Source organism: Lactuca virosa, chromosome 1 (genome assembly GCF_052849685.1).
Source record: "Lactuca virosa cultivar CGN04683 chromosome 1, Lactuca_virosa_CGN04683_v6, whole genome shotgun sequence".
In the NCBI taxonomy this organism is placed as follows: domain Eukaryota; kingdom Viridiplantae; phylum Streptophyta; class Magnoliopsida; order Asterales; family Asteraceae; genus Lactuca; species Lactuca virosa.
The window spans coordinates 3,588,806-3,616,783 of NC_136426.1; the positions used below are offsets into that span (position 1 = coordinate 3,588,806).

A 27,978-nucleotide genomic window follows, 5' to 3' on the forward strand; every position below is an offset into this window, starting at 1 on the left:
TTTGGGATGAAATCCAATCGATAACTCAATTAACTATGTGTAAATGTCAAGGTTGTGGGTACGACATCTCCAAAGAAATTGCAAAGCTACATGACAAAGAACGACTTTATGATTTTCTGATGGGTCTTAACGACGAATTCAATACATTCAAGACTCAAATTTTGAGCACTGATCCACTTCTATCCCTTGGAACGGCCTTTCACCTTGTGAGTCAAGATGAACAACAACGTGTCGTTGGCTCCACTCGTCACACCACAGGAGAATCCGCTGCCTTCCAAGTAAACGGAAGAAACACCAACCGTCAACAACCAAAAACCAATACTCAATTGAACAATAAAAGAGATGGTCGCAATAAAAGGAATGTCGATAGGTGGTGCAACCACTGCCAAAAGGCGGGTCACACCATAGACGGTTGTTTTGAAATAATAGGTTATCCATAATGGTGGAATGTGAAATCAACTAACACTAAAAGTCAAATTGGGAAGAAACCACAGCCAAGGAATGCTAATACCGCTACTGTAAACGAGCAAAGCAACATCAACATCACCAAAGACGAATATAACAAGCTTGTTCAGATGATCCAATCAATAAAACCACAAGATCACACTCCAAAGGCAAATATGGCTGGTAAGAAATTTTATAATCCTCAAGCTAATATGATTAACACAAGTAACCCTATGAACACATGGATTATAGACTCTGGGATAGTGAACATATAACTTCTCATAAAAATTGGTTGAAATCTGTTAAAGAGAATAAAAATGGAACCACTGTTACCATTCCGAATGGTGAAATTATACCCATAGAAGGAACGAGTAATATACAAATATCAGAAGGATTTGAATTAAAACACGTCCTTAACATCCCAAACTTCAATTGCAATTTATTGTCCGTTAGTCAACTCTCTCCTGACTTGCAATGTTCATTAACATTCCTTCCGGACTCCTGTTTTATACAGGACTTGCATTCGAAGAACCTGATTGGGACGGGTAAGGAACGTGACGGCTTGTATTACTTGGAGCCGCTCAAGAAAAATAAGATGGCTATGGCGGTTTTTGGAAAACAAGAAATTTGGCATATGAGATTAGGACATGCCTCAGAAGAAGTTTTGAAGAATATTCAACAAATAGATATAGAAAAATGCAACCATTTTTGTGATTCTTGTATTAGGGCTAAGCAAAGTAGATTGCCTTTTCCAATTAGTTTTTCAAAAACTTATGAGTGTTTTGAGCTTATACACGTTGATATATGGGGGCGTTATCATCGTGCTACACAAAGTGGGTCTCATTATTTTTTATCCATTGTTGAAGATTATAGTAGAGCTACATGGGTTTATCTAATGAAAAATAAATCTGAAGCATCATATTTCTTAACAATGTTTTACAACATGGTGAAAACACAGTTTGACAAAAGAGTGAAACGTATACGAACCAACAATGGTTCTGAGTTCAAGTCACGACACATGCTTGATTTTTATAGGGAACATGGAATCTTGCTTGAAACATCGTGTCCATATACACCTCAACAAAACGGTGTTGTGGAACGAAAGCATCGACATTTGCATGAGATGGCTCGAGCCTTACGTTTTCAAGCGTCTCTGCCCATCGAGTTTTGGGGAGACTGTGTATTAACAGCTGCTTATATCATCAACAAACTGCCAACCAAAGTGTTAGACAACAAAGCACCACATGAAGTATTATTGAAAGAAAGTCCATCATACAAGCATCTAAAGGTCTTTGGGTGTCTCGTATATGCCTTCGATTCTTTGGGAAAACAAGATAAATTTTCCAAAAGAGGGAGACCGTGATGGGTTTTAGTATACTACAACATCCTATGGTGCACATACAACCCTAAATGCTTTGGATCTATGTTTTCTCTAATTATACATGAAATATTGTTTCCAAAGCATTAAGCCTACAACTAGCATACAATTGATATAAACAACATGGAATTGAGTTATAGAGTTACCTCTTTGTTGTAGCTTGTAGTTGTGGCCTTTAAGTACTTAGTGCCCCAAGTGTGACACCTGAAATGGTTCACAACACACCTTGGACAAATGATGACTTTTGAGAGAATATTCTTACACCAAAATCGGCTCAATGATCTCCAAGAACACTATTGCGCGTTTTTGGATGCTAAGGGGTTTCTTATGTAGTATGGCAAGATTAGGGTTACATCCATGTAAACCCTAATGCCCATGAACTTTCATATTACCTAGGATCCATGGGTCAAACCTCCATGGACTATCCATGGACTACCATATTGGTTTAGCCCATCCTAAATAACAATTGGCCCACACTATAAGAATCATTGATTTACCAAATCAATCCCCATATATTTAATTAGTCTCTTTTGATCACAAAATTAATTCCAAATTAATTCTTGATCAAGACTAATTAAATCATATGATTTCATATTAATATATTAGAACTTATAATATATTAACAAATCATAAATAACCTCTTCTCAAAAGTCCATCCTATTAAATTGTCCTGGTGATACGCAACCCAAATGAACCATGCTACTCTCGGGTCAAGTACATACCAATTATAGTTATGGGCTTAGACACCTAATCCAACAGTCTCCCACTTAGATAAGTCTAATAACTATTATTGCAAGTATGACTCCACAACCCGACTAGCAACCGTAGCTCTTAAAAGCCACTGTCGAACTCTGACCTAGTCAATGGCGCGTCCATTAGATAAGGGATCATATATTCCTCCATTCTAGATATCATATGGACATGAGACATGGATTTTAATCATTCTCTCTGTCCATCTGTTGTTTCCCCATTTCTGATTTATGACGACTGACTAATTGAACAAATCAAATCAGTCCAGGCTTGGCCAAGCGCTTAGGGTTGTCATCATTAAATCATCGAGGGGCCCACATATATCGCTTTTATCCACATGGGGTAAAAGGAACGGATAAACTTCGACTAAAATGCTTGCTTGTACTTACTCATCAAATCACACACAACGATATGTTTTATAACACTAAGTTACTGGTGCATTTACATATGTCAATGTGCAACCGACTTGCAACTACAACTCACGTGTCTCCGTTTCAAGAATATAAGATATTATCGTCTCATGATCACTCATGATAAAATCCATGAAGTAATTCAAATGAGCGTGGGTTTAATCCAATACTCGAATCTTATTCCAGGAGTACTCATGAACACTGCAGCAAACTTGTGTTATACCTAAACGCCTTTAGACAAATCTACAGACCCATTCATGACAGTCTTGTCTCAATACCTACTTCCAAAGCATGATCGACGGTGGATGGTTTTGAATAACCTAGTTATTCTGGAAATCAAAACATGCAAAGTGAAACACAAGAATAATCGAATCCAATATGGTCTCAGAACTTATGAATATAAATAAAACACCTTTTATTTAATCACCATTTGATTACATATTATTCATTGTATAATGTTTCGATTTATCAACTCAAAACTTGAATTAAAACAATAGTTGTCCCATGCTCCAAGCATGCACACTATGTTTTCTATGGTCTTTACTTTGTGAAATAGATCAATTGAAAACATTTCAATGATGCTAATTTCACAATTCCAAATCTTTATTGCAAGTGTAAGAATTCCAAATTCTTGCCATGTAACATCCATAAATTTTACACCAAATTTAAACTTTTTCGATCATAAATAAAAATCAAATAGCATCGTTTACAAAAATGTTTTCAAATCAATATCCATCAGAGTGTCCCAAAATCATAACATAAGGATGAGGAGCGGTACGGTCACGCCTTCGCCTTGACATGATCTCCTGAAGTACCTGAAACAATAAACTGAAAACTGTAAGCCCGAGGGCTTAGTGAGCTACCCCCAAAATACCAATACCACACTGACAATGCCATATCAGTAACAATCAATCAATCAACATGCATACTGGGCCATCGGCCTGACTGGACCGCCCTACTGGGCCTACAGTCTATCTGAATCTATCCCGAGCCTTCGGCATGACTGGTCCGCCACGTGGGCCTGTAGTCTCCCCGGACCGCTCATAGGGCATGATGGCCTACAGCACAAAGTAGGACCGCCTCAACCCAACCAACAAAGCAAATAACCAAGTGCGCATAACTATTACATACTGGCATATACAAGCATCAAACATATCTATCACACTGATCATCAATCGTAGAATTCTCTCGTAACTAGAGTACCGACCTAGCAGGTCACTAACATACCGATCCTTACGGATTATAATAGCATAACATACTATCTACCCTGATTCCGATCTAGCAGATCATAACCACATGTAACATACCACAACAATAACAACTAAAGGGACGGCCTTGGTGTCGTAGACCCTATCAATATAGTGAGGATAACTCACCTTGCAGATGTCGACTTGGAAGATACACTCCAACTCTCGGATCACTTGACACAGGCTCCACCACCTATGATCATAGTACAATATACTCATAAGTCCTTAACCTTATAAGGTACCCCATAACCCACCAGTCAAACCCTGGTCAAAGTCAAAGTCCTCAGTCAAGGTCAACAGTCCCTGTTGACCCCAACTCGCCGAGTACCCTCGGCTACTCGCCGAGTTCCTTGAAGTACAATCCAAATCGCCGAGTCATCGGGGTGACTCGTCGAGTTCCTTCGATTCTCGCTTAAACCTTACGGCCACACGTCGAGTTCCCTCCTTGCAACTCGACGGATACACACGCATACATAATCCAGGGAAAACTCATCGGACTCGCCGAGTTGTTCTTCAACTCGTCGAGTTTATGGCAATCATCATCGGACTCACCGAGTTGTTCATCCAACTCGTCGAGTTCACGGCCATCTTCATGTGACTCGCCGAGTCAACCTTGCGACTCGCCGAGTCCATTCAGTCCTCTTTCCATACAGACTTGTTTTGAGCCATGCAGTGGCTCCAAATCACATATCCAAGCTTCTAGGGCATGCTTATCACGTAAATTTGCAAACTTTACGTGCATGCATGGCTATAAAGGCTCTAAATGTCTATTTTAAGTTCTTAATGGGGCTTCATGCCCAAGAGGGACCTCAATCACGACCAATACAACAACTTTATGATTCTAGAATCCAAGGAGGGTCCAGATCGGAAGTTACAACCTCAGATCTAGCCCATAGCTCATCTTTCCAACTTAATATCTCACCAAAAATCCTAAAACTCAACCAATAGAAGAGATTCACAAGGAAAAAGGCGATTTGGTTACCTCCAGAAGATGATAATTGAGATAAGTGTTGATTCCCACACTCTACTTGCTCCAATCTCCTTCTCCTCCAAGCCTTCTCCCTCCAAAGATCCTCTTTTCAAGCTTCAAACACACAATGGCACACACACACGCGTATTAGGGTTTTAAGGAGCTCTCAAGGACTGCAAAGAGGCCAAAGGAGGCTGAGGCTCCTTTAAATAGAGGTGCAAATCCCGGAATTTAGGGTTTCATCTGCCAGCTCCTACTCGCCGAGTCCCAACATGGACTCGTCGAGTAGGTCACTTAACATGCGATCCCACCCCGCTGCTACTCGACGAGTAGGTCAACCAACTCGGTGAGTAGAGCATAACCCAATAAATATTATTTAAACAATACCTGAGAATCGGGGTGTTACAACTCTCCCCCACTTGAACTAGACTTCGCCCTCGAAGTCCGTTGGAATAAACAATGTCGGGTAATGCTCGCGCATCTCCGCCTCCGGCTCCCATGTCCACTCGGATCCCTTCCGATGTTCCCACTGTACCTTTACTAAAGGTATTTCCTTGTTCTGTAGAATCTTCTTCTTCCTTTCCAAAATAGCCACAGGCCTCTCCACACAGTTCAGGCGCTCATTGACCTGAATGTCATCCAACGATACCACTGTCTCCTGGTCCATAATGCATTTTCGCAATTGCGAAACATGAAATGTGCTATGGATCCGGCTAAGCTCCTCCGGAAGCTCTAGCCTATAAGCCACCCTGCCAACCCTGGCCACAATCCTGAACGACCCAATGTAACGGGGACCCAATTTTCCTTCTTCCTGAAGCGGATCACTCCCTTCGAGGGTGAGACCTTCAGGAGAACCATGTCACCCACCTGAAATTCCAGCTCAGATCGGCGTCGGTCGGCATAACTTTTTTGCCGACTCTGAGCGGTCTGCAGCCGCTGTCTAATCTGCTGTATCATCTCGGTAGTTTGCAAGACTACCTCTGTCCGACCCATCACCCTGTGCCCAACCTCGCCCCAGCAGACTGGAGTCCTACACTTCCGCCCATACAACAGCTCGAAAGGCGGGGCGCCAATACTGGAATGATAGCTGTTGTTGTAGGCGAACTCTGCAAGCGGTAGGTGGGAATCCCAACTCCCACCAAAGTAAATAACGCACGCCCTCAACAGATCCTCGAGGGTCTGAATGGTCTGCTCACTCTGCCCATCGGTCTGCGGATGGAATGATGTACTAAAATGTAGTCGCGTACCCAGTTCCTCATGGAACTTCTGCCAAAAACGGGAAGTAAACCTGACATCCCGATCGGAAACGATAGAAACTGGAACCCCATGGCGAGAGACAATCTCGCTGACATACATGTCGGCCAATTTCTCTGCCGACGAACTCTCCCGTATGGCCAAGAAATGGGCACTCTTGGTCAACCGATCCACGATGACCCATATAGCATCAAACCCCTTCGCCGTCCTCGGCAACTTTGTAATGAAATCCATCGTGATCTGCTCCCATTTCCACATGGGAATCTCCAGAGGCTGCAGCTTGCCATGCGGCCTCTGATGCTCAGCCTTGACCATCCTACAGGTCAAGCACGTCTCAACATACCCAGCGATTTCTCGCTTCATGCACGGCCACCAGTAGCTCAAACTCAGATCCCGGTACATCTTGGTGTCCCCCGGGTGTATAGAAAAACGAGACTTATGAGCCTCCTCCATCACTGTCTGCCAGACCCCTCCGGACATCGGAACCCAAACCCGACCGTAACGAGTCAACAATCCGTGGCCATCCTGAACAAACCGGGCGCTTTCGCCCTTAATCCTCTCCAGCTTCCAGTTCTCTGGTCTCATACCCTCAATCTGAGCATCCCTGACCAAACCCACCAGCGGGGAATCCACCGCTATCCTCATACACCTTGCCGGGGTTGAAGACCCAGCTGACTTGCGGCTCAAAGTGTCCGCAACCACATTCGCTTTACCAGGATGGTAAAGGATCTCACAATCATAGTCCTTGACTACATCCAGCCACCTGCGCTGCCTCATGTTCAGGTTCGGCTGATCCATGATGTGTCTCAAACTCTTGTGATCCGTGTATATAGTACATCGGACCCCAAACAAATAATGCCTCCAAATCTTGAGAACGAAAACCACCGCTCCCAACTCAAGATCATGTATGGGGTATCTCGTCTCATGCGGCTTCAGCTGCGGCGACGCATAAGCTATCACTCGTCCCCTCTGCATGAGGACGGCCCCCAGACCTGTGATGGATGCATCACAAAATCCTCGACTCCCTCAGGGAGCGTCAACACTGGCGCCTCACACAAACATCGCCGGAGGGTCTCAAACGCCCTCTGCTGCTCAGAGCCCCACCGGAAATCCACCCCCTTCCTCGCAAGACGAGTGAGGGGTACTGCAATCTTGGATAAATCTCGAATAAATCTCCGGTAGTACCCTGCTAAACCCAAGAAACTCCTGATGTCCGAGGGAGACTTCAGAGTCTCCCACTGCATAACCGCCTCCACCTTGGCCGGATCGACCAAAATCCCCTCCTGGTTAACGAGATGTCCGAGGAACTGGACCTCTCGCAACCAAAACTCACACTTCGAGAACTTGGCATACAGCCGTTCTCGCCGCAGAACCTCCAGCAGCTCCCTGAGATGCTCCTCATGCTGCTCTCGGGTCTTGGAATATACCAAGATATCATCTATGAACACAATGACCGAGCGATCGAGGATCGGTCTGCAGACTCGGTTCATCAGATCCATGAACACCGCTGGCGCGTTGGTGAGCCCAAACGGCATCACCACGAACTCATAATGACCATAACGAGTCCGAAACACGGTCTTCTCCACGTCTTCCTCCCTCACCCTGACCTGGTGGTATCCTGATCTCAAATGAATCTTGGAAAACCAAGATACACCCTGCAGCTGATCGAAAAGATTGTCTATCCTCGGGAGCGGATAACGGTTCTTCACCGTTAACTTGTTCAGCTCCCTATAGTCAATGCACATCCTGTGCGAACCGTCCTTCTTCCTGACGAAAGGATTGGTGCTCCCCAGGGTGAGCTACTCGGACGAATAAACTGCTTACCCAGCAGCTCCTGCAACTGAGATGATAGCTCCTGCATCTCCGGTGGTGCCAAACGGTACGGCGCCTTGGCGATAGGGGCCGCACCCGGCACTAGATCAATCCTAAACTCAACCTGCCTCACCGGAGGCACTCCGGGTAACTCCTCCGGAAACACATCAGCAAACTCTCTAACCACCGGGACCTCTGAAACTGAGAGTTGCTCTCTAACCCGCGTATCTACCACATACGCCAAATAACCGGCACACCCGTGCTGAATATACTGTCGAACCCTGGCTGCCGAACAAAACCCTGATCCCGACCTGGTTCCCTCACCATATACTACTAGTTCTCCCCCACTTGGGGTTCGAACCACCACCCGCTGTCCCTCACAGTCGATCATGGCGCCAAAACGGCTAAGCCAATCCATCCCTACAATCACGCATACATCCCCCATGGGAATAGGAATCAAATCTATCGGGAAGGACACCCCGAAAATCTCCGACTCGCATCCCCGGTAGACCGAAGAAGCAGAAACCCCGTGCTCGTTGGCGATCGAAACTCGCAACGGACACTCAAGATCATCTATCGACACACTGAACCCTCTAGAGAAGGTCTGAGATACAAACGACCGACTCGCCCCCGAGTCAAATAATACCAAAGCGGGCAAAGAATTCACTATAAACGTACCTAACCACATGTACAATCAATAAGCATAACATCAATACAATAACTGAGACAGAGAAAAGAAACGTACCAGCAACCATATCAGGTGCTGCCTTGGCCTCCTCGACCGTGAGCTGGAAGGCGCGACCCTGAGCCTTCGGAGGCTCCACCTTGACTGGCCTCCCATCTCCAATCCTCACAGTAGCTGGCGCGGAACCCAGCGCCGGCTTGGCGGCGAGTTGCGGACAGTTGGTCTTCACATGACCAACTTGATGACAATGGTAACAAATCCTCATATCTGCTGGAGGGGCGGACTGACGGCAGTCCCTGGCATAGTGCCCCTCCTTGCCATATTTGTGTCACCCACCTCCCGCTCGACAAACTCCCGAATGAGACCTGCCACACTTTCCACAAGTGCGAATCTGCTGACTCCCAGATTGAGTATCAGCGGTCTTAGACCGCTTAGGCGCCGGCTGAGACTGTGCCGGTGCCTGACGCTGCTCCTTCAGCTGCAGCTCTATCTCCAACTCACGCCACCTCGCGGCTTCCTGTAGATCCAGGAGGGTCTCACAACGCTGTGTAGCCACAAACTGCCGTATATCCGTCTTGAGCATACTCAGATAACAAGTCATCTGAGACTGCTCTGACGCAAACTCCAGGCAAAACATAGCCCTCTCAGTGAACATCCGGGTAATCTCCATCACAGACTCCCCATCCTGCCTCAATGTCAAAAACTCCTGAGCAAGCCGCTCCCGTTCCACGCGCGGAACGTAGCGGGTACGAAACATATCCCAGAACTGCTCCCAAGTAATAGCAGCCCGCTGATCAACAGAATATGAACCTGTCGTCAATCTCCACCAATCCTTTTCCCCGAGCCTAAGCAGGTTCAGAGCACACCTGACCTTCTGGTCAGCAGGACATGAGCACGTGAAGAAACAGCCCTCCACGTCAGACAACCACCGCATAGCTCTGATCGCATCCTGTGTACCATCAAATGTTGGGGGCTCCGTATTATCGAAGTCCCGGTACTGGAAAGCCCTGCCGGCTCCTCCTCCAGCCCCTGACACAGTTACAGCCGAAGTGGCTGCAGCGGCTGTTGTCTCTGCCAGAGCTGCATATCGCTCATCAAAATACTCGACCATCGCGGTCTTGATCGACCCAAACATCTCTGGTAGATGCGCTCGGAAAGCCGCAACGACCTCGTCGTGCATGATCTCCCGGATCCTGGCATCCAACTCGTCGGTCCCTATCTGTACCACGGGCTCAGGTGCTACCGGCACCTCCAACCCTCCATCTCCCGACCCCGATCCTGATCCTGATCCGGATCCAGAAGCAACATGTCTCGTCACCACCATACTGAAATATATAAATCATCAGATAAATAATATAATATCGGGATACCAAAACCCACAAATCCTAGGGGTTGTGACTTCCTTGCTACGCGTATGGGTCCTGTGCTTCCAGTAGTACGGGCCCATACTACCTTCCACACCTACCTATATTTGTCTCAAGTATCACCACAACGCCCTAATACTATACTCAACATAATGCGCGCTCAACCCTCACTACTAGGGGACATCGCCTATCTCACAACTGATCCCACGGCTTTGCACAACTCACACCTCCATGGAACTTCCATCAGCCCCTGCAGCGCTAGTGTATGCTAGCCGCACATAACGCTGGACCCGATATACTTTCGAATATCCAATCCTATCCTAAGGTCGAATCAGACATTCTCAGGCTATAAGATCTTGACTATACACAGCTGTGACGCATACACTAAACATCTACAGTCATGATGTCAATTCCACATACAAGAAACCCTAGGCTAATAGGCATCATATAATCAGGCAAATTTATCATGCGATTCCTGAAGATCCTTAGCCTAGCACTAGCATGCTGTTCTATCATATCAGAATATCAAATAACGGTATGGTATATTGGGGTGGGTTTACTTACAGGCTCCGGCTGATCGTACCCTCTGCATCCTCCATCCTTTCTTTTGAAAACCATTTTTAAAACTTACTTTCCGAAAATCTCCTTGATTTGAGACTGGATTCACACGAGTGTTCCTCCAATTCACTCAAACCAAGGCTCTGATACCAACTTGTAACATCCATAAATTTTACACCAAATTTAAACTTTTTCGATCATAAATAAAAATCAAATAGCATCGTTTACAAAAATGTTTTCAAATCAATATCCATCAGAGTGTCCCAAAATCATAACATAAGGATGAGGAGCGGTACGGTCACGCCTTCGCCTTGCCATGATCTCCTGAAGTACCTGAAACAATAAACTGAAAACTGTAAGCCCGAGGGCTTAGTGAGCTACCCCCAAAATACCAATACTACACTGACAATGCCATATCAGTAACAATCAATCAATCAACATGCATACTGGGCCATCGGCCTGACTGGACCGCCCTACTCGGCCTACAGTCTATCTGAATCTATCCCGAGCCTTCGGCATGACTGGTCCGCCATGTGGGCCTGCAGTCTCCCCGGACCGCTCATAGGGTATGATGGCCTACAGCACAAAGTAGGACCGCCTCAACCCAACCAACAAAGCAAATAACCAAGTGCGCATAACTATTACATACTGGCATATACAAGCATCAAACATATCTATCACACTGATCATCAATCGTAGAATTCTCTCGTAACTAGAGTACCGACCTAGCAGGTCACTAACATACCGATCCTTACGGATTATAATAGCATAACATACTATCTACCCTGATTCCGATCTAGCAGATCATAACCACATGTAACATACCACAACAATAACAACTAAAGGTACGGCCTTGGTGTCGTAGACCCTATCGATATAGTGAGGATAACTCACCTTGCAGATGTCGACTTGGAAGATACACTCCAACTCTCGGATCACTTGACACAGGCTCCACCACCTATGATCATAGTACAATATACTCATAAGTCCTTAACCTTATAAGGTACCCCATAACCCACCAGTCAAACCCTGGTCAAAGTCAAAGTCCTCAGTCAAGGTCAACAGTCCCTGTTGACCCCAACTCGCCGAGTACCCTCGGCTACTCGCCGAGTTCCTTGAAGTACAATCCAAATCGCCGAGTCATCGGGGTGACTCGTCGAGTTCCTTCGATTCTCGCTTAAACCTTACGGCCACACGTCGAGTTCCCTCCTTGCAACTCGACGGATACACACGCATACATAATCCAGGGAAAACTCATCGGACTCGCCGAGTTGTTCTTCAACTCGTCGAGTTTATGGCAATCATCATCGGACTCACCGAGTTGTTCATCCAACTCGTCGAGTTCACGGCCATCTTCATGTGACTCGCCGAGTCAACCTTGCGACTCGCCGAGTCCATTCAGTCCTCTTTCCATACAGACTTGTTTTGAGCCATGTAGTGGCTCCAAATCACAGATCCAAGCTTCTAGGGCATGCTTATCACGTAAAGTTGCAAACTTTACGTGCATGCATGGCTATAAAGGCTCTAAATGTCTATTTTAAGTTCTTAATGGGGCTTCATGCCCAAGAGGGACCTCAATCATGACCAATACAACAACTTTATGATTCTAGAATCCAAGGAGGGTCCAGATATGAAGTTACAACCTCAGATCTAGCCCATAGCTCATCTTTCCAACTTAATATCTCACCAAAAATCCTAAAACTCAACCAATAGAAGAGATTCACAAGGAAAAAGGCGATTTGGTTACCTCCAGAAGATGATAACTGAGATAAGTGTTGATTCCCACACTCTACTTGCTCCAATCTCCTTCTCCTCCAAGCCTTCTCCCTCCAAAGATCCTCTTTTCAAGCTTCAAACACACAATGGCACACACACACGCGTATTAGGGTTTTAAGGAGCTCTCAAGGACTGCAAAGAGGCCAAAGGAGGCTGAGGCTCCTTTAAATAGAGGTGCAAAACCCAGAATTTAGGGTTTCATCTGCCAGCTCCTACTCGCCGAGTCCCAACATGGACTCGTCGAGTAGGTCACTTAACACGCGATCCCACCCCGCTGCTACTCGACGAGTAGGTCAACCAACTCGTCGAGTAGAGCTTAACCCAATAAATCTTATTTAAACAATACCTGAGAATCGGGGCGTTACATGCCACTATTAGAATGTGTTAGTATCTAAACTATCATGCAATGATTCTTTTGTAATGTCTAGGTACCAAAAGTCACAGAGACTTGACCAATGATATTACAAAATATTCATTTGGAGATTGTTACAAGACAATTCCATGGAAATGAAGACTCAAATTCAAAGTACATTCCTTTGAACATCCTTCTTACATAAAAGTTTTTAAGTTTCTCATCTATTCTTCAACTCCCAATATGGAAACATTCCATATTTTCCATACGACAACTCATTATTAATAGACTCCTGTCTATTCATAATAATGTCAATATGGTTCATTCGTTACTATACTTCCAACTGTCCTTAAGCGACCAATCCGTGGCGAACCTTAGATTGTCCTTAACAGTTGTCTAACCACTTTAGTCATATGCGGTTCTATTCCTTTTTCCCTCTTAATTCCCTAGGCATTTGGAAAATTAGAACACGAGAATATAATTGCATATGCCCGAAGCATATGGGACACGATTCATAATGTCTAACATAAAGATATGATACTTGATCAACCTTTTGCTATAATATTTCTATTTGCCATGTTCTCACAATTCGAATTATGAAGAGGGATGCCGTAATCATAATCGAATTTGACAACGCAACTAATATTTCCATATAGAATTTCCTTATGCCGAATCTTTTCAACACAACACTCATATATGTCATTGAGTAAATTTGATTAAAACCCCATTCTAAGCTTTTAGAATTGAAATGAAGTATGAATTCCTCTCCCTTAATTATAACAAAACAACATTTTCAAACCCTGCAACTTTGCGAATTGAAACTTTTGTTTTCTATAAATAATACTGCTAACTTGCAACACTTACCATAATAATTATGCTCCCACTAGCATAATAATTATTAACTTACCAGCATAACACTTATGCTCCCACTAGCTTTGACATGTACCCAGAAATCAGATGGACTTCTAGAAATCAATACTTATTGACTTTCATTGCCAAAGTTCAGATTTCTGATACGAGATGCTTCGATAAGACTTTATCTAGGCTTCTCAAATTCATACACCTTTCCTTAGATAGCTCACATGTGTGTCTTAACAATTTTAGAACTTACAGAAATAAGTCTCAAATGTTTAGACCCTTTTCCATTTCTCACAATTCAAATTATGAAGAGGGATTCCGTAATCATAATTGAATTGGAGAATGCAAATATCACAATTCTATCTCCTTAAAATCTACTTAGTGAAAACGTTTCCTCACAATCATTTTCATGAATTGGAGAAAACCTTATGACACTTAGATTTTATGGTGTATGTGTTCCTATCCATGTGAACTTGTCATAACCATAATCACAATACAAGGTTAGTGACAAATCCAAACTCATATGGACTGAACTTGTTCAATCTTAATTTCTTGCCACCTGGCAGCACAAGGGCCTACCATTACTTCCAAGTTGTTATGAAAACAATTGAGAACTCATAGAACTCACATGCATAGTCAAATTTAACTGGAATGAGCACAGAAAAAAGAATATGTCAACACGATAGGTTACATACCTCAAGTCGTGTGCTAGTGATAAACAATAGGTTTAATCTTGATTAGTTCTTGAAACTTGTCAAGATCTTTTAAGACTCCCACTGGCCTCTTGACATATAAGACTTCTCTTGTCAAGAACCATTCGTTGACAAACAAATATTCAACAGTTAGTGCGGATTCTTATCAAGACAAACACTTCACACAGTTGGTCTTTGTCTCATCCAAAACATCACATCTTACCAATTTCAAATGTACAAGAGTAAGAAACATGTTACTCTACATTTGATGAGTGTTATAAACCTTCTTAATTTAATGTCACTCTAGGCACAATCTTGGAGTATGGCTCTAAGACTTGTTGTTGGAACGAAGTATGACTCGTCTTCTTGATTTGACCATTTCAACAATTCACGATTCCTCTTCTTAGCCATACAAATGCACTAAGATGTCCTTAGAGGATCAATTGTGACATGGTTTTCATAATCATTAAGATGATCATAAAACACGATACTCAAGTACTCTCCCATCTTTTCAGATTGGAGAAACTTCTATATTTCTGCCTAATTTGATTCTTCTCATTCGTTCTGCCATACATTGAACCTTTCCCAATGATTTAGAATTATACTTAAACTTCTAAGCATAACCATATTTACCAAACTTTAGTAAATCATGACGAATGGTCTTATCGTTCTTTGTGGTGGACCTGACCAACACACAACCAAGTATACCTGATCCCCTAGTTACTTGACTTACGTATGTTGGGTTTTGAGCATTCTAACACTCCTATGGTGTACATGCAACCCTATAAACCTTGGATCTATGTTTTCTCTATTATACATGCAAATATTAACTATTCCAAGGTTTCATCCTAACTAGCATATTATGAAGCACCTATACTACAAAGTTCTAGTTAGATGACATACCTTTTGATGTAGCTTGATGTCTTCAAGCTTTAAGAGCTTAGCCCCAATAGTGTGGAAGCCTCAAATGGAATCACAAATCACTAAAACACCTTGGAAGAACTTGAGAGAATATGTATGCACACTAAAATCGGCCCACTCTTATTTTCACATACTTGTTCCAATTTTGTGAGCCAAGGACCCCTTTATATATTATGGAGGATTAGGGTTACATCCATGTAAACCTAATACCCATGACCTTTCATTTACATAGGATCCATGGGTTAAAAGCTCCATGGACCATCCATGAAAGCTTAGCCCAACCTAAATGAACTTGGCCCATTCCATATATATAAGAGTCCATATTTAATTAGTTCTTTTTGATCACTTAATTAATTCTAAATTAATTCTTGATCAATACTAATTAAATAATATGATTCCATATTAATATATTAGAACTTATAATATATTAATATAAATCATAAATATACTATTCTCAAAAGACTATCCATATAAATTGTGCCGGTGAAGTGCAACCCAAATGGACCATGCAGGGTCGGGTCAAGTACATACCAAATATAGTTATGGACTTAGACATTAATCTAACAGTCTCCCACTTGGATAAGTCTAAAACTATTATTGAGTATGACTTCAAAACCTAACTGGCAGTCGTAGCTCTTAAAGCCGCTGTCGAACTCTGACCTTGTCAATGACTTGTCCATTAGATAAGGGATCATATATTCCTCCATTCTAGATATCATATGGACTGAGACATGGATTATAATCATTCTCTCTGTCCATTTGTTGTTTCCCGATTTTCGATTTATGATGACTGACTGATTGAACAAATCAAATCAGTCCTGGCTTGGCCAAGCACTCACATGTGTCATTGCTAAATCATCGAGGGGCCCACATATATCGCTTTTATCCCGAAGGTAAAAGGAATGGATAAACTTCGACTCATATGGCTTGTTCTACTACTTGTTGAATCATACACAAAGGCACGTTTTATAACATCGAGTTACCAAATGCGTTTTCGTGCAATCAATGTATAACCAACTCATAGTAAAAACTGATATCTCTAGGTTTGAAGAATATAAAATATTATCGTCTCATGATCACTCGTGATAAAATCCATGAAGTGATTCAAATGAGCGCGGGTTGAATCCAATACTCAGAACTTATGAGCACTCATGAGTGTTGTAGCACCACTTTGTCCACCAACTTGGACCTCTACAAACCAACCCATGACAGTCTTGATTCATATCTACTTCCAACATATGACCGACTGTGGATGGTTTGAATAACTTAATCATTCAGGAAGAGCGACTTAGTTATTCTGGAAGTCAAAACATGCAAAGTGAAACACAAGAATAAATGAATCAAATAAGGTATCAAACCCTATGAATATAAATAAACACTTTTATTTATCACCATACTGATTACTCATTATTCATTGTTTCGGTTTTATCAACTTTATACTTGAATTAAAAACACTAGTTGTCCCATGCTCCAAGCATGTACACTATGTTTTTCTTAAACAATAGCTTTGCCATACACCAAGTATGCACTCTATGTTTGTCTATGATCCTTACTTTGTGAAATAAACCAATTGAACATAATTTCAATGATTCTAATTTCACACTCCCAAATCCTTATCGAAAAATGTGAGAATTTCAAATTCCTATCATTTATCGAAATCTGTTTAGATTTTAAACTTATATGCACTGACCCTCCTGTAATGAATATGTACAAAGTCACAAAGACTTGTCAACAGTCATTATAAGGTATTCCAACGGAGATCAACTCCATGGAAACTAAGTCTCATATTCAAAGTACATTGCTTTGGACATGCTTCTTGCATTAAGTTTTCTAATCTTACACAGATAACTTCCACCTATGGAGACAACTCCATATTCTCATTTTGACTATCACTTCTGAATAAGAGATGCCTCTTTTCAGAATATGTCAATATGGTCCTTCCAAAATTAGCACTATACTTCCAACTGTCCCTGAGCAACCAATCTTTGGTAAACCTCAGATTGTCCTCGACAATTGCTTAATCATTTTAGTCATATCCAATTCTAGACCTTTTCCCTTCTTAATGCCTCTGGGCATTTGGAAAAATTTAGAAATGACAAATATTATAGCACATGCAATCGATCCTGTACCCAAAGCAAATGGTACACGATTCATGATGTCTCACATAAAGACATGATTCTAGACCAGTCTTTTGCTACAATATTTTTATTTGTCATGTTTTCAAAATTTGACTATGAAGAGGGATGCCGTAATCATAATCGAATTTTGAGAACGCAATATATAGAATTTCCTTAAGTTGAACCAATCCAACATGAAATTCATATATATATTCTTGACTAAAGATGATTAAGGTCTCAATCTAAGCCTTTAGAACTGAAATGAAGTATATCCTCTCCCTTAATTATAGCAAAACGACTTTTTCAATCCCTGCAGCCTCACGAATTGAAACTTTTGTTTTCTATAATTAACATTGCTAACTTGCAACACTAACAATAATTATCATGCTCCCACTAACATGATGATTATTAGCATAACACTTATGCTCCCACTAGCTTTGACATGTACTCAGAAATCAGCTGGACTTCTAGAAATCAATACTTTATTCACTTTCTTACCAAAGTTCTGATTTCTGATACGAGATGCTTTGATAAAACTTTATCAAAATCATACACCTTTCCTTAGATAGCATGCATGTGTGTCTAAACAATTTCAGAACTATGAAAAGGGATGTCGTAATCATAGTCTCAATTGTTTAGACCTTTTGCCATCTGCTTCAAATCTACTTGGTGGAAGTGTTTCCTCACCATCATTTTCATGAATCGGAGAGAAACCTTATGACCCTTAGATTTTATGGTGTATGTGTTCTTATCCATGTGAATCGTTAAAACCATAGTCACAAGACAAGGATAATGACAAATCCAAACTCATATGGACTGAACTTATGCAATCTTAACTTCTTGCCACCTGGCAGTACATGGCCTGCCATTGCTTCCAAGTTGTTATGCAACCAATTGAGAACTTTCAGAACTCCTATGCAAAGCCAACTTTAACTGGAATGGGCATAGAATATGTCAACACGATAGGTTATAAACCTCAAGTCGTGTGCTAGTGAAGAACCTCAGGTTTTATTCTTGATTAGTTCTTGAAATTCTTTTTAGGATCTTTAAGACTCCCACTATCCTCTTGACATATAAGACTATCTTGCCAAATATTCAAGAAATAGTGCGGATTCTTTATCAAGACAAACACTTCACACAAATGGCCTTATTTGGTCTTTGTTTTATCCAAAACATCACAACTTACCAATTTCAAATGTACAAGAGTAGGACACTTTTACTCTTACATTTGACAAGTGTTTTAAACCTTTCTTTAACATATGTCACTCAAGTTACAATCTTGGAGTATGACTCTAAGAATTGTTTTGGAACGAAGTATGACTCATCTTCCTGATCTAACCATTTCAACAATTCATGACTCCTCTTCTTAGTCATAAGAATGCACTAAGATGACCTTAAGAGAACTAATTGTGATATGATTTCTAAATCATTAAGATGATCACAAACATGATACTAAAGTACTCTCCCATCTTTTCAGATTTGAGAAACTTTTATCTTTCTGCCTAATTTGATTCTTCCCATTCGTTCGGCCATACATTGAGACTTTTCCAATGTTTCAGAATTATACTTAAACTTGTAAGTATAACCATATTTACTAAACTTTAGTAAATCAAATAGTATTAACGAGCTTTGTGGTGGACATGACCAGTGCACAAGAATGTGTACTCAATCCCTTTAGTCCTTCACTTGACTCACACATCCATGTGCACAAGTAATTAGTCTTGATTTTCCAATGCTTTAAAGTTCTCATTCATCATACTATTCAACTTGCATGATTCCAAGTTTCGGTCCAATTGAAACTTGGGCGATGAGGAACTTTCCTGATTTGGTGAATTTAGACACTACCACAAACGAAAGAATCAAATCCATTTTCCAATATTGCAGTCAGTGGAATCATATAAGCAACAATTTTCCACAAATGCCATTGTAAGGATACTTCAAATAAACAAAATTAAACAATTTTCTTTTATTTTAAAACTTTGCGGAAAAACTTAGCCTTACAATCCACATGGAAAATTGTTGTTATCTATTCCTTAGCAATATATCATAACTTCTTAAGCAACTGCTCAAAATTCTGATGCGATCGAAATCCACCTTCGCGATCAGAATCAGCATATACTTCCTTTAAGATTTCTCTCTATTCTTTGATTCTTAAAACATCAACATGTGACCCAGTCACATCATGTAATGAGGATCTCAGAATAGAAATTAATAGAGTTAGATAATGGGCTCTACCTGATGTAGAGTCAAACTTATTGACTTTAACATCCTTAGGTAAATTTGGCAGCTTTGCAATCAACGCCCCTTCCTTTGGCAAAATAAACATATGGACCCTTTGGTAATGGGACTATCTCAGACTTAGCCTTTCTCTTTACCATTTCGTCAACCGGGTTGACTATGGCCAATCCCTTTCCATTGGGAAGAGAATGCTTTTTCTAGATTTCCAGTGTCACCATTGTCACTGTCCATAAAGTTTTTGGGAAGTTGATCTTCTAATCAAATTTGCTTTACTATCGTTCCAAATCATTGCTGATTCAGCAGCACCAAGCAAATAGATATGATCATTAAGGTTCATGTCATAGTCTGTTTCATAGTAGTCCCAAATGAACTCACTATGTGACTTAGAAAGTGATTGAACATCCAACTTTCTCAAGACTTTGACGCCCAACTCTCCCGGCTTGTCAATATGTGACTTCATCTCTAAGATGTGATCACACATAGACCTTGCTTGCCATTAGGGCTTGAGTGACCTTGAACTTGTGGGTTAGGGAGAATAATTGGAGGAGGTGGAGGAAGAGAAGTATGACTTCCATGAGCCAAACTCGGGAAGTCATATTCATTAGGAAAGCTTAGTTTGGGAAGATCATTGTTGTCTAAACCAGACATCAACAATGGGAGAAATTCACGTAAAGTTGATTTAAGTCCTTAATATAACACCCAATATGATATATTAAGGCTAGGACCCAACAAACTATTTTATAACTTGGAAGAGGGATGTCGTAATCCAAGCTATAAAATATTTGAAGGTAGGTGAATGACGATTCACCAATTTCCACCAAGATAAACGAAATGTATTATTAGGTTTTAATTGGTTTTGAAACTCCTAGATTCTTTTGAGATTCATTGAACTTTTCAATGGCATGTTTCAATCTCGAGTGTGCCCTTCAGGTTTTGTGACTGGGATGCCGAGGATCACAAAACAAGGTGTGAAGTAACCATGCAAATATACTTGGTACCCTTAATATTTACCCCTCAATCGATGTGCCGGTTAACCACACACGCTCCAACGATACTATGATAAACATTAAGTTACCCTTTGCCTACCTTGTTAAGTCCAGGTTAGTGTGCCGGTTAACCACACACGCTCCACTAACAGCTTAAACAAAGTGCAAAGTGTAATTTCATGGATTAGCACCTTATTCACATTTTCCTAAGTAACTAAGATTGAGAATTTATAAGTGTTTAGTTACTTAGTATTTATCATTATACTTATAATGAAGGGAGAATTATAGTCCTTGTCCTACCTGTTCGGCTAACGACCCTCCACCGGTCAAGGAAGCGGTGTGTGAGATTGGACACCCATTAAACTGCCATTTTATAGGCAGTAACCTTATACCCCCCCTTATAGACCGGCTTCGTGAATGAGGCCTACTAATGGTAAGACGACCTGCTCTTATACATATAATATATTAAACTTTTAATATTATAATAGTATAAGGGTGTATTTTAGACATTTAAAATACTTGGTGGTTTAATCTATTAATTAAACTAGACTTTTAATTTAATTAAACTCAAACCCTATATTTATGGATTAATAATACTCTTTTAATTAAACGCTTTAATTAACTATTAATAAAGTCCATAAGAGTTAATTTGAACTATTCAACAAAACATCATAATTCCAATTATTAAACTCAAAATTAAAACCATTTAATTAATTGTTTAAGTTATAAACCCAAGAGTTTTAGAATTCAATTCTTTTTTTCATAAAAAACTTTTTTCAAATTCCAAAACTTGAGGGCAAGTTTTGTAATTCTTGAAAACCTTTGGATTCCATAACTTATGGAATTAATGGTGTTTTATGATGAAACTTTCCATGTTCCATAACTTAAGAACAAGTTATGGAATTCTTTAAAACATTAACACCAAATTTTGTAACTCCATAAAAACTTTGAATCAAATTTTTTTTTTTAAAAAAAACTTTCATATCCATAACTTATGGAAGTTTCAAAAACCCTTAAGATCACAACTTTAAAAAAAACTTTTGAGCTCCAAAATTTTATGACAAAATATGTAACTCCTTAAAACATTTAGATCAAACTTTTAAAACTAATAAAATAATCATATCATTTTATCTTTTACTAAATTTGACATAATTCAACTCATATAGCAAATGATTCAAATTTTACAAATAATTCGTTTTTCACAAAACAAGTAATTATCTTAAAATTTGACAAACGTCATGTTTTTTTTTCCTTTTTTTTTTCAACTTGAAAATAAAACATTTGCATCAATATAACAAAAAACAACCCATGGCTCTGATACCACTGTTGGGTTTTGAGCATTCTAACACTCTTATGGTATACATGCAACCCTATAAACCTTGGATCTATGTTTTCTCTATTATACATGCAAATATTAACTATTCCAAGGTTTCATCCTAACTAGCATATTATGAAGCACCTATACTACAAAGTTCTAGTTAGATGACATACCTTTTGATGTAGCTTGATGTCTTCTAGCTTTAAGAGCTTAGCCCCAATAGTGTGGAAGACTCAAATGGAATCACAAATCACCAAAACACCTTGGAAGAACTTGAGAGAATATGTATGCACACTAAAATCGGCCCACTCTTATTTTCACACACTTATTCCAATTTTATGAGCCAAGGACCCCTTTATATATTATGGAGGATTAGGGTTACATCCATGTAAACCCTAATACCCATGACCTTTCATTTACATAGGATCCATGGGTTAAAAGCTCCATGGACCATCCATGAAAGCTTAGCCTAACCTAAATGAACTTGGCCCCTTCCATATATATAAGAGTCCATATTTAATTAGTTCTTTTTGATCACTTAATTAATTCTAAATTAATTCTTGATCAATACTAATTAAATAATATGATTCCATATTAATATATTAGAACTTATAATATATTAATATAAATCATAAATATACTATTCTCAAAAGACTATCCATATAAATTGTGCCGGTGAAGTGCAACCCAAATGGACCATGCCAGGTCGGGTCAAGTACATACCAAATATAGTTATGGACTTAGACATTAATCCAACAACGTATACATGTGAATAAGCAATTAGTCTTAATTTCCCAAAGACGAAAATTCTCATTCATCATACAATGCAACTTGCATGATTCCAAGTTTCTATCCAATTGAAACTTGGGTGATGAAAATCTTTCCTTATTTGGTAAATTTTGACACTACCACAAACGAAAAATCAAATCCATTTTTCCAACATTGCTAGAAACATATAAACATCAATTTTTCATAAATGTCATTGTAAGGAGATATAAGATAAGATAAAATCAACAAAAATTTTATTTATTTATAAAATGCGGAAGTTTTTTCCTTACAATGCAATTACATATGAAAACTATGATACAAAATATTTCCTAAGCAATCTATCATAACTCCTAAGCAGTAGCTCAAAAATCTGATCCGCAACCAGATTCAGCTTGCTCTTCCTTTAAGCTTCCTTTCCTTTCTTTGATCCTACAAAACATTAAACTGAAACCTTGTCACATCATGTATTTTTTGGATTAGATGTCTAAGCCCATAACTATTATTGGTATGTACTCGACCCGACTCGGCATGGTCCATTTGGGTTGCATTTCACCGAAACAATTTGTATGGATAATCTTTTGAGAATAGTATATTTATGATTTATTAATATATTATAAGTTACAATATATTAATATTATATTATTTAATTAGTATTGATCAAGAATTAATTTGGAATTAATTTAGTGATCAAAAGAGACTAATTAAATATGGACTCTTATATATATATATATATATATATATATATATATATATATATATATATATATATATAGAATGGGCCAATGTTCATTTAGGATGGGCTAAGCTTGCATGGATAGTCCATGGAGTTTTTAACCCATGGATCCTATGGAAATGAAAGGTCATGGGTATTAGGGTTTACATGGATGTAACCCTAATCCACCATACTATATAAAGAGGTCTTTGGCACATGAAATGACACTAGTGTGTGAGTGAACAAGAGTGGGCCGATTTCTAGTGTGCTTATTATTCTCTTAAGTTTTATAAGTTATTTTGGTGATTTGTGATTCCATTTGAGGCTTCCACACTATTGGGGCTAAGCTCTTAAAGGTTCAAGACTTCAAGCTCCATCAAAAGGTAAGTAATCTAACTAGACTCTTGTAGTATAGTTGCTCCATAATATGCTAGTTAGGATGAAACCTTAGAATATTGAATATTTTCATGTATAATAGAGAAAACATAGATCCAAGGTTTATAGGGTTGCATGTACACCATAGGAGTGTTAGATTGCTCAAAACCCATCAGTATTAAGAATCAACAATTAGGAACTTAATAAAGTTAGATAGTGGACTTACCTGAAGCAGAACCATACAATGTGACTAAACTTCTCAGGTAGTCAGGGCAGCTTCGCTTCCAATGTCCCTTTCCTTGGCAATAGAAACAAACAGGCTCAATGGGAATGGCATATAGAATAATCTCATATTTGGCCTTTCCCTTATGATCAAAACTTTTGACCATGGACAATTCCTTTCCTTTAGGAGAAGGAATCATTTCTGGGATATCGATGTCATTGCCTATGTCGGCTTGAGAGGTAGATCTTCCAGTCAAATTTGCTTGACCATTGCGCCAAATCATTGCTGATTCAGCAGCAATTAGAAAATAGGTAAGATCAATAATGGTCATGTCGTGATCTATCACATAGTAGTCTTTAACAAACTCACTATATGACTCGAGAAGTGACTGAAGAACCCAGTCAATAGCAAACTTCCTTGGGAACACGACACCCAACATTCTCAGCCTGTCAATATGCAGCTTCATGAGCACATATAGACTTTCCATCTTTGTGTTTACTAGCCAATAGGACTTGAGTGATCTTGAACTTTTCAAGTCTTCGAGCTTGTGGGTCAGGGAGAATAATTGGAGGAGGTGGAGGAAGTGAAGCATGATATTGTGGAATATCATCTTCATGTGGAAAGCTTGTTCCAAAAGATTTGGGAAGACCATAGTTGTCTGAACTAGACATCTACAAGGGAGAAATTCAATTTAGTTGATTTAAGTCCTTAATGTAACACCCAAATGAAATATTAATGCTGGGACCCAACACAATACTTTACAATTCGGAAGAGGGATGTCGTAATCCAATTGGAAAATATTTGAAGGTAGGTAAATGACGATTTACCAATTTCCACCATGAAAAACGAAATTGAACATTAGGGTTTAAATGAATTGAAATTCCTAGATCCTTTGAGATTCATTGAACTTTTCAATGACATGTTTAAATCTTGATTGTGTCCTTCAATTTTGTGACTGGGATACCGAGGATCACAAAGAAGGTGTGAATAACTATGCAAATTAGCTTGGTACACTCAATGTTACAAATCACCTAATCAATGTGTCGGTTAACCACACACGCTCCATTGATCTATGATTAACATCAAGTTACCCTTTGTCACACATTGTCAGTCCCATATTAGTGTGTCGGTTAACCACACACGCTCCACTAACGACTTAACAAGGTTCAAAGTGCAATTTCATGGGTTAGCATCAAATTCACATTTTTCCTAAGTAACTAAGATTAGGAATTTATAAGTGTTTATTTACTTAGTATTGCATTATACTTTTAATGAAAATTTAAATGTCCTGTCAAACCCGTTCGGCTAATGACCCTCCACCAGTCAAGGAAGCGGTGGGTGAGGGTGGACACCCATTAAACTGCCATTTTATAAGCAGTAACCTTATACCCCCCTTATAGACCGACTTCGTGAATGAGGCCTACTAACGGTAAGACTGACTTTGTTCTTATACATATATATAAATATTAAACCTATAATATTATAATAGTATAAAGGTTGAATTTTAAACTTTTAAAATTCTAGGGTTTGGAATTAAAGTATTCAAAAGTGAAACTTTACAAATTTCAAAACTTGAGGGCAAGTTTTGAACCTTGTCAAAACTTTTTATTTCTCTAACTTATGAGTTTAATGAGGTTTTATGAAAAACTTTTCAAGTTCCATAATTTGAGGACAAGTTATGGAAGACTTTAAAACCAATTTAAAATGACTTTTAAAATAAGACTCCTAAAATTCCATAACTTGAGGACAAGTTATGGAGTTCATAAAAAAAACATTTATGAAAAACTCTTCATTTTCCACAACTTGAGGACAAGTTATGGAATTCATAAATGGCATTTAGATCAAATATTTTAATTAGCAAAATCAAACAATTTGTCTATGATCTAATTAAACTCATAAGTTAAGATAATTCATATCAAACAAGTTTCAAGAAATTAGCCTAATTATATAAACTAATACAAATCATGAAACTTTGATAATTATCTTTTATTTGGATGAGAATCATCATTACCATATCAACAAAATCATATTTTATGAACTAAAACATTTTGTGGTAATGATTCTAATCCAAAACAGGCCAAAAAAAACTCGAAAAACTGCTATCTGGACAGGCAACTCGTCGAGCCCCATACTGGACTCGACGAGTCCAAGGCAAACTTCAACCTCCTCGTCGAGTACAAGAATGGACTCGCCGAGTAGGGCTGTCAGACAACAATTTTTAGCTTTGAAAATTAACACATTGCATCAAATATCAAAGAAAACAACCAATGTCTCTCATACCACTGATGGGTTTTAGTATACTACAACATCCTATGGTGCACATACAACCCTAAATGCTTTGGATCTATGTTTTCTCTAATTATACATGCAATATTGTTTCCAAAGCATTAAGCCTACAACTAGCATACAATTGATATAAACAACATGGAATTGAGTTATAGAGTTACCTCTTTGTTGTAGCTTGTAGTTTTGGCCTTTAAGAACTTAGTGCCCCAAGTGTGACACCTCAAATGGTTCACAACACACCTTGGACAAAGGATGACTTTTGAGAGAATATTCTTACACCAAAATCGGCTCAATGATCTCCAAGAACACTAGTGCGTGTTTTTGGATGCTAAGGGGTTTCTTATATAGTGTGGCAAGATTAGGGTTACATCCATGTAAACCCTAATGCCCATCACCTTTCATATTACCTAGGATCCATGGGTCAAACCTCCATGGACTATCCATGGACTACCATATTGGTTTAGCTCATCCTAAATAACAATTGGCCCACACTATAAGGATCATTGATTTACCATATCAATCCCCATATATTTAATTAGTCTCTTTTGATCACAAAATTAATTCCAAATTAATTCTTGGTCAATACTAATTAAACCATATGATTTCATATTAATATATTAGAAGTTATAATATATTAACAAATCATAAATAACCTCTTCTCAAAAGTTCATCCTATCAAATTGTCCTGGTGATATGCAACCCAAATGGACCATGCTACTCTCGGGTCAAATACATAGCAATTATAGTTATGGGCTTAGACATCTAATCCAACAGACCTTGCGTTTTTTTAGGATACCCAATGGGACAAAAGGGTTATAAACTCTATGACCTTAAAATGAGAAGATCTACATAAGAAGAAATGTTACTTTTGTTGAAGAGACTTTCCCTTTTGGAAATAATTATGAGAAGAATAAAAGTGTTGAAAACCATGACTTTGCAGATTCATTACACAAGATTCAACAAGAAATAGCTAATGATGAAGAACATATTGTTGAGCTCCCACCTCAAACGCCCCCACTACAAACGTCACCACCACAAACGCCACCACCTCAAACGCCACCACATCAAACACCACCAGAATCTCAACCACAACGTGAAACACAACCACCTCAGCTGACTAGGTTCAGTTCTCGGCCCAAAGATACACCAAAGCACCTTGAAGAGTTTCATAACAATCTACCACCTTCTTTAACGCATTCAAAAGCAGTCGGGGAGCCTTCCACGCATCATCCTCTTTCTGATTTTGTATCATATAACAACTTTTCTAACTCACACAAAACTTTTCTTGCAGCCATTACTTCTCATGATGAATCTAAAAACTTCTCACAAGCAGTCATGGATTCAAATTGGAGGGATTCCATGAGTAAAGAAATATGAGCCCTTGAAGAAAATGACACATGGATATTGACGAAGCTGCCACCCGGAAAAAAGCCATTGATTCAAAATGGGTATACAAAATAAAATACAAACCAAATGGATAAATT

At 39.5% G+C, this 27,978-nt stretch overlaps 1 protein-coding gene across 1 annotated transcript; it reads left to right on the forward strand.

Annotated features, from left to right (window-relative positions):
• Window positions 1-35: 35 nt before the first annotated feature.
• LOC145169429 (uncharacterized) lies at window positions 36-27,871 on the forward strand. Its single transcript, XM_079087983.1, has 4 exons — window positions 36-370; window positions 473-627; window positions 753-1,732; window positions 27,338-27,871. Exons 1-4 carry the CDS (start codon window positions 36-38, stop codon window positions 27,869-27,871), a joined length of 2,004 nt encoding a protein of 667 aa, XP_078944109.1.
• Window positions 27,872-27,978: the final 107 nt, after the last annotated feature.

Coding starts and splice junctions, on each gene's coding strand:
- LOC145169429 (XM_079087983.1), top strand. CDS start 36: ATGTGTAAATGTCAAGGTTGTGGGTACGACATCTCCAAAGAAATTGCA. Junction 371..472: donor AATAAAAGGAATGTCGATAG/GTGGTGCAACCA, acceptor TAACACTAAAAG/TCAAATTGGGAAGAAACCAC. Junction 628..752: donor TCCAAAGGCAAATATGGCTG/GTAAGAAATTTT, acceptor AATCTGTTAAAG/AGAATAAAAATGGAACCACT.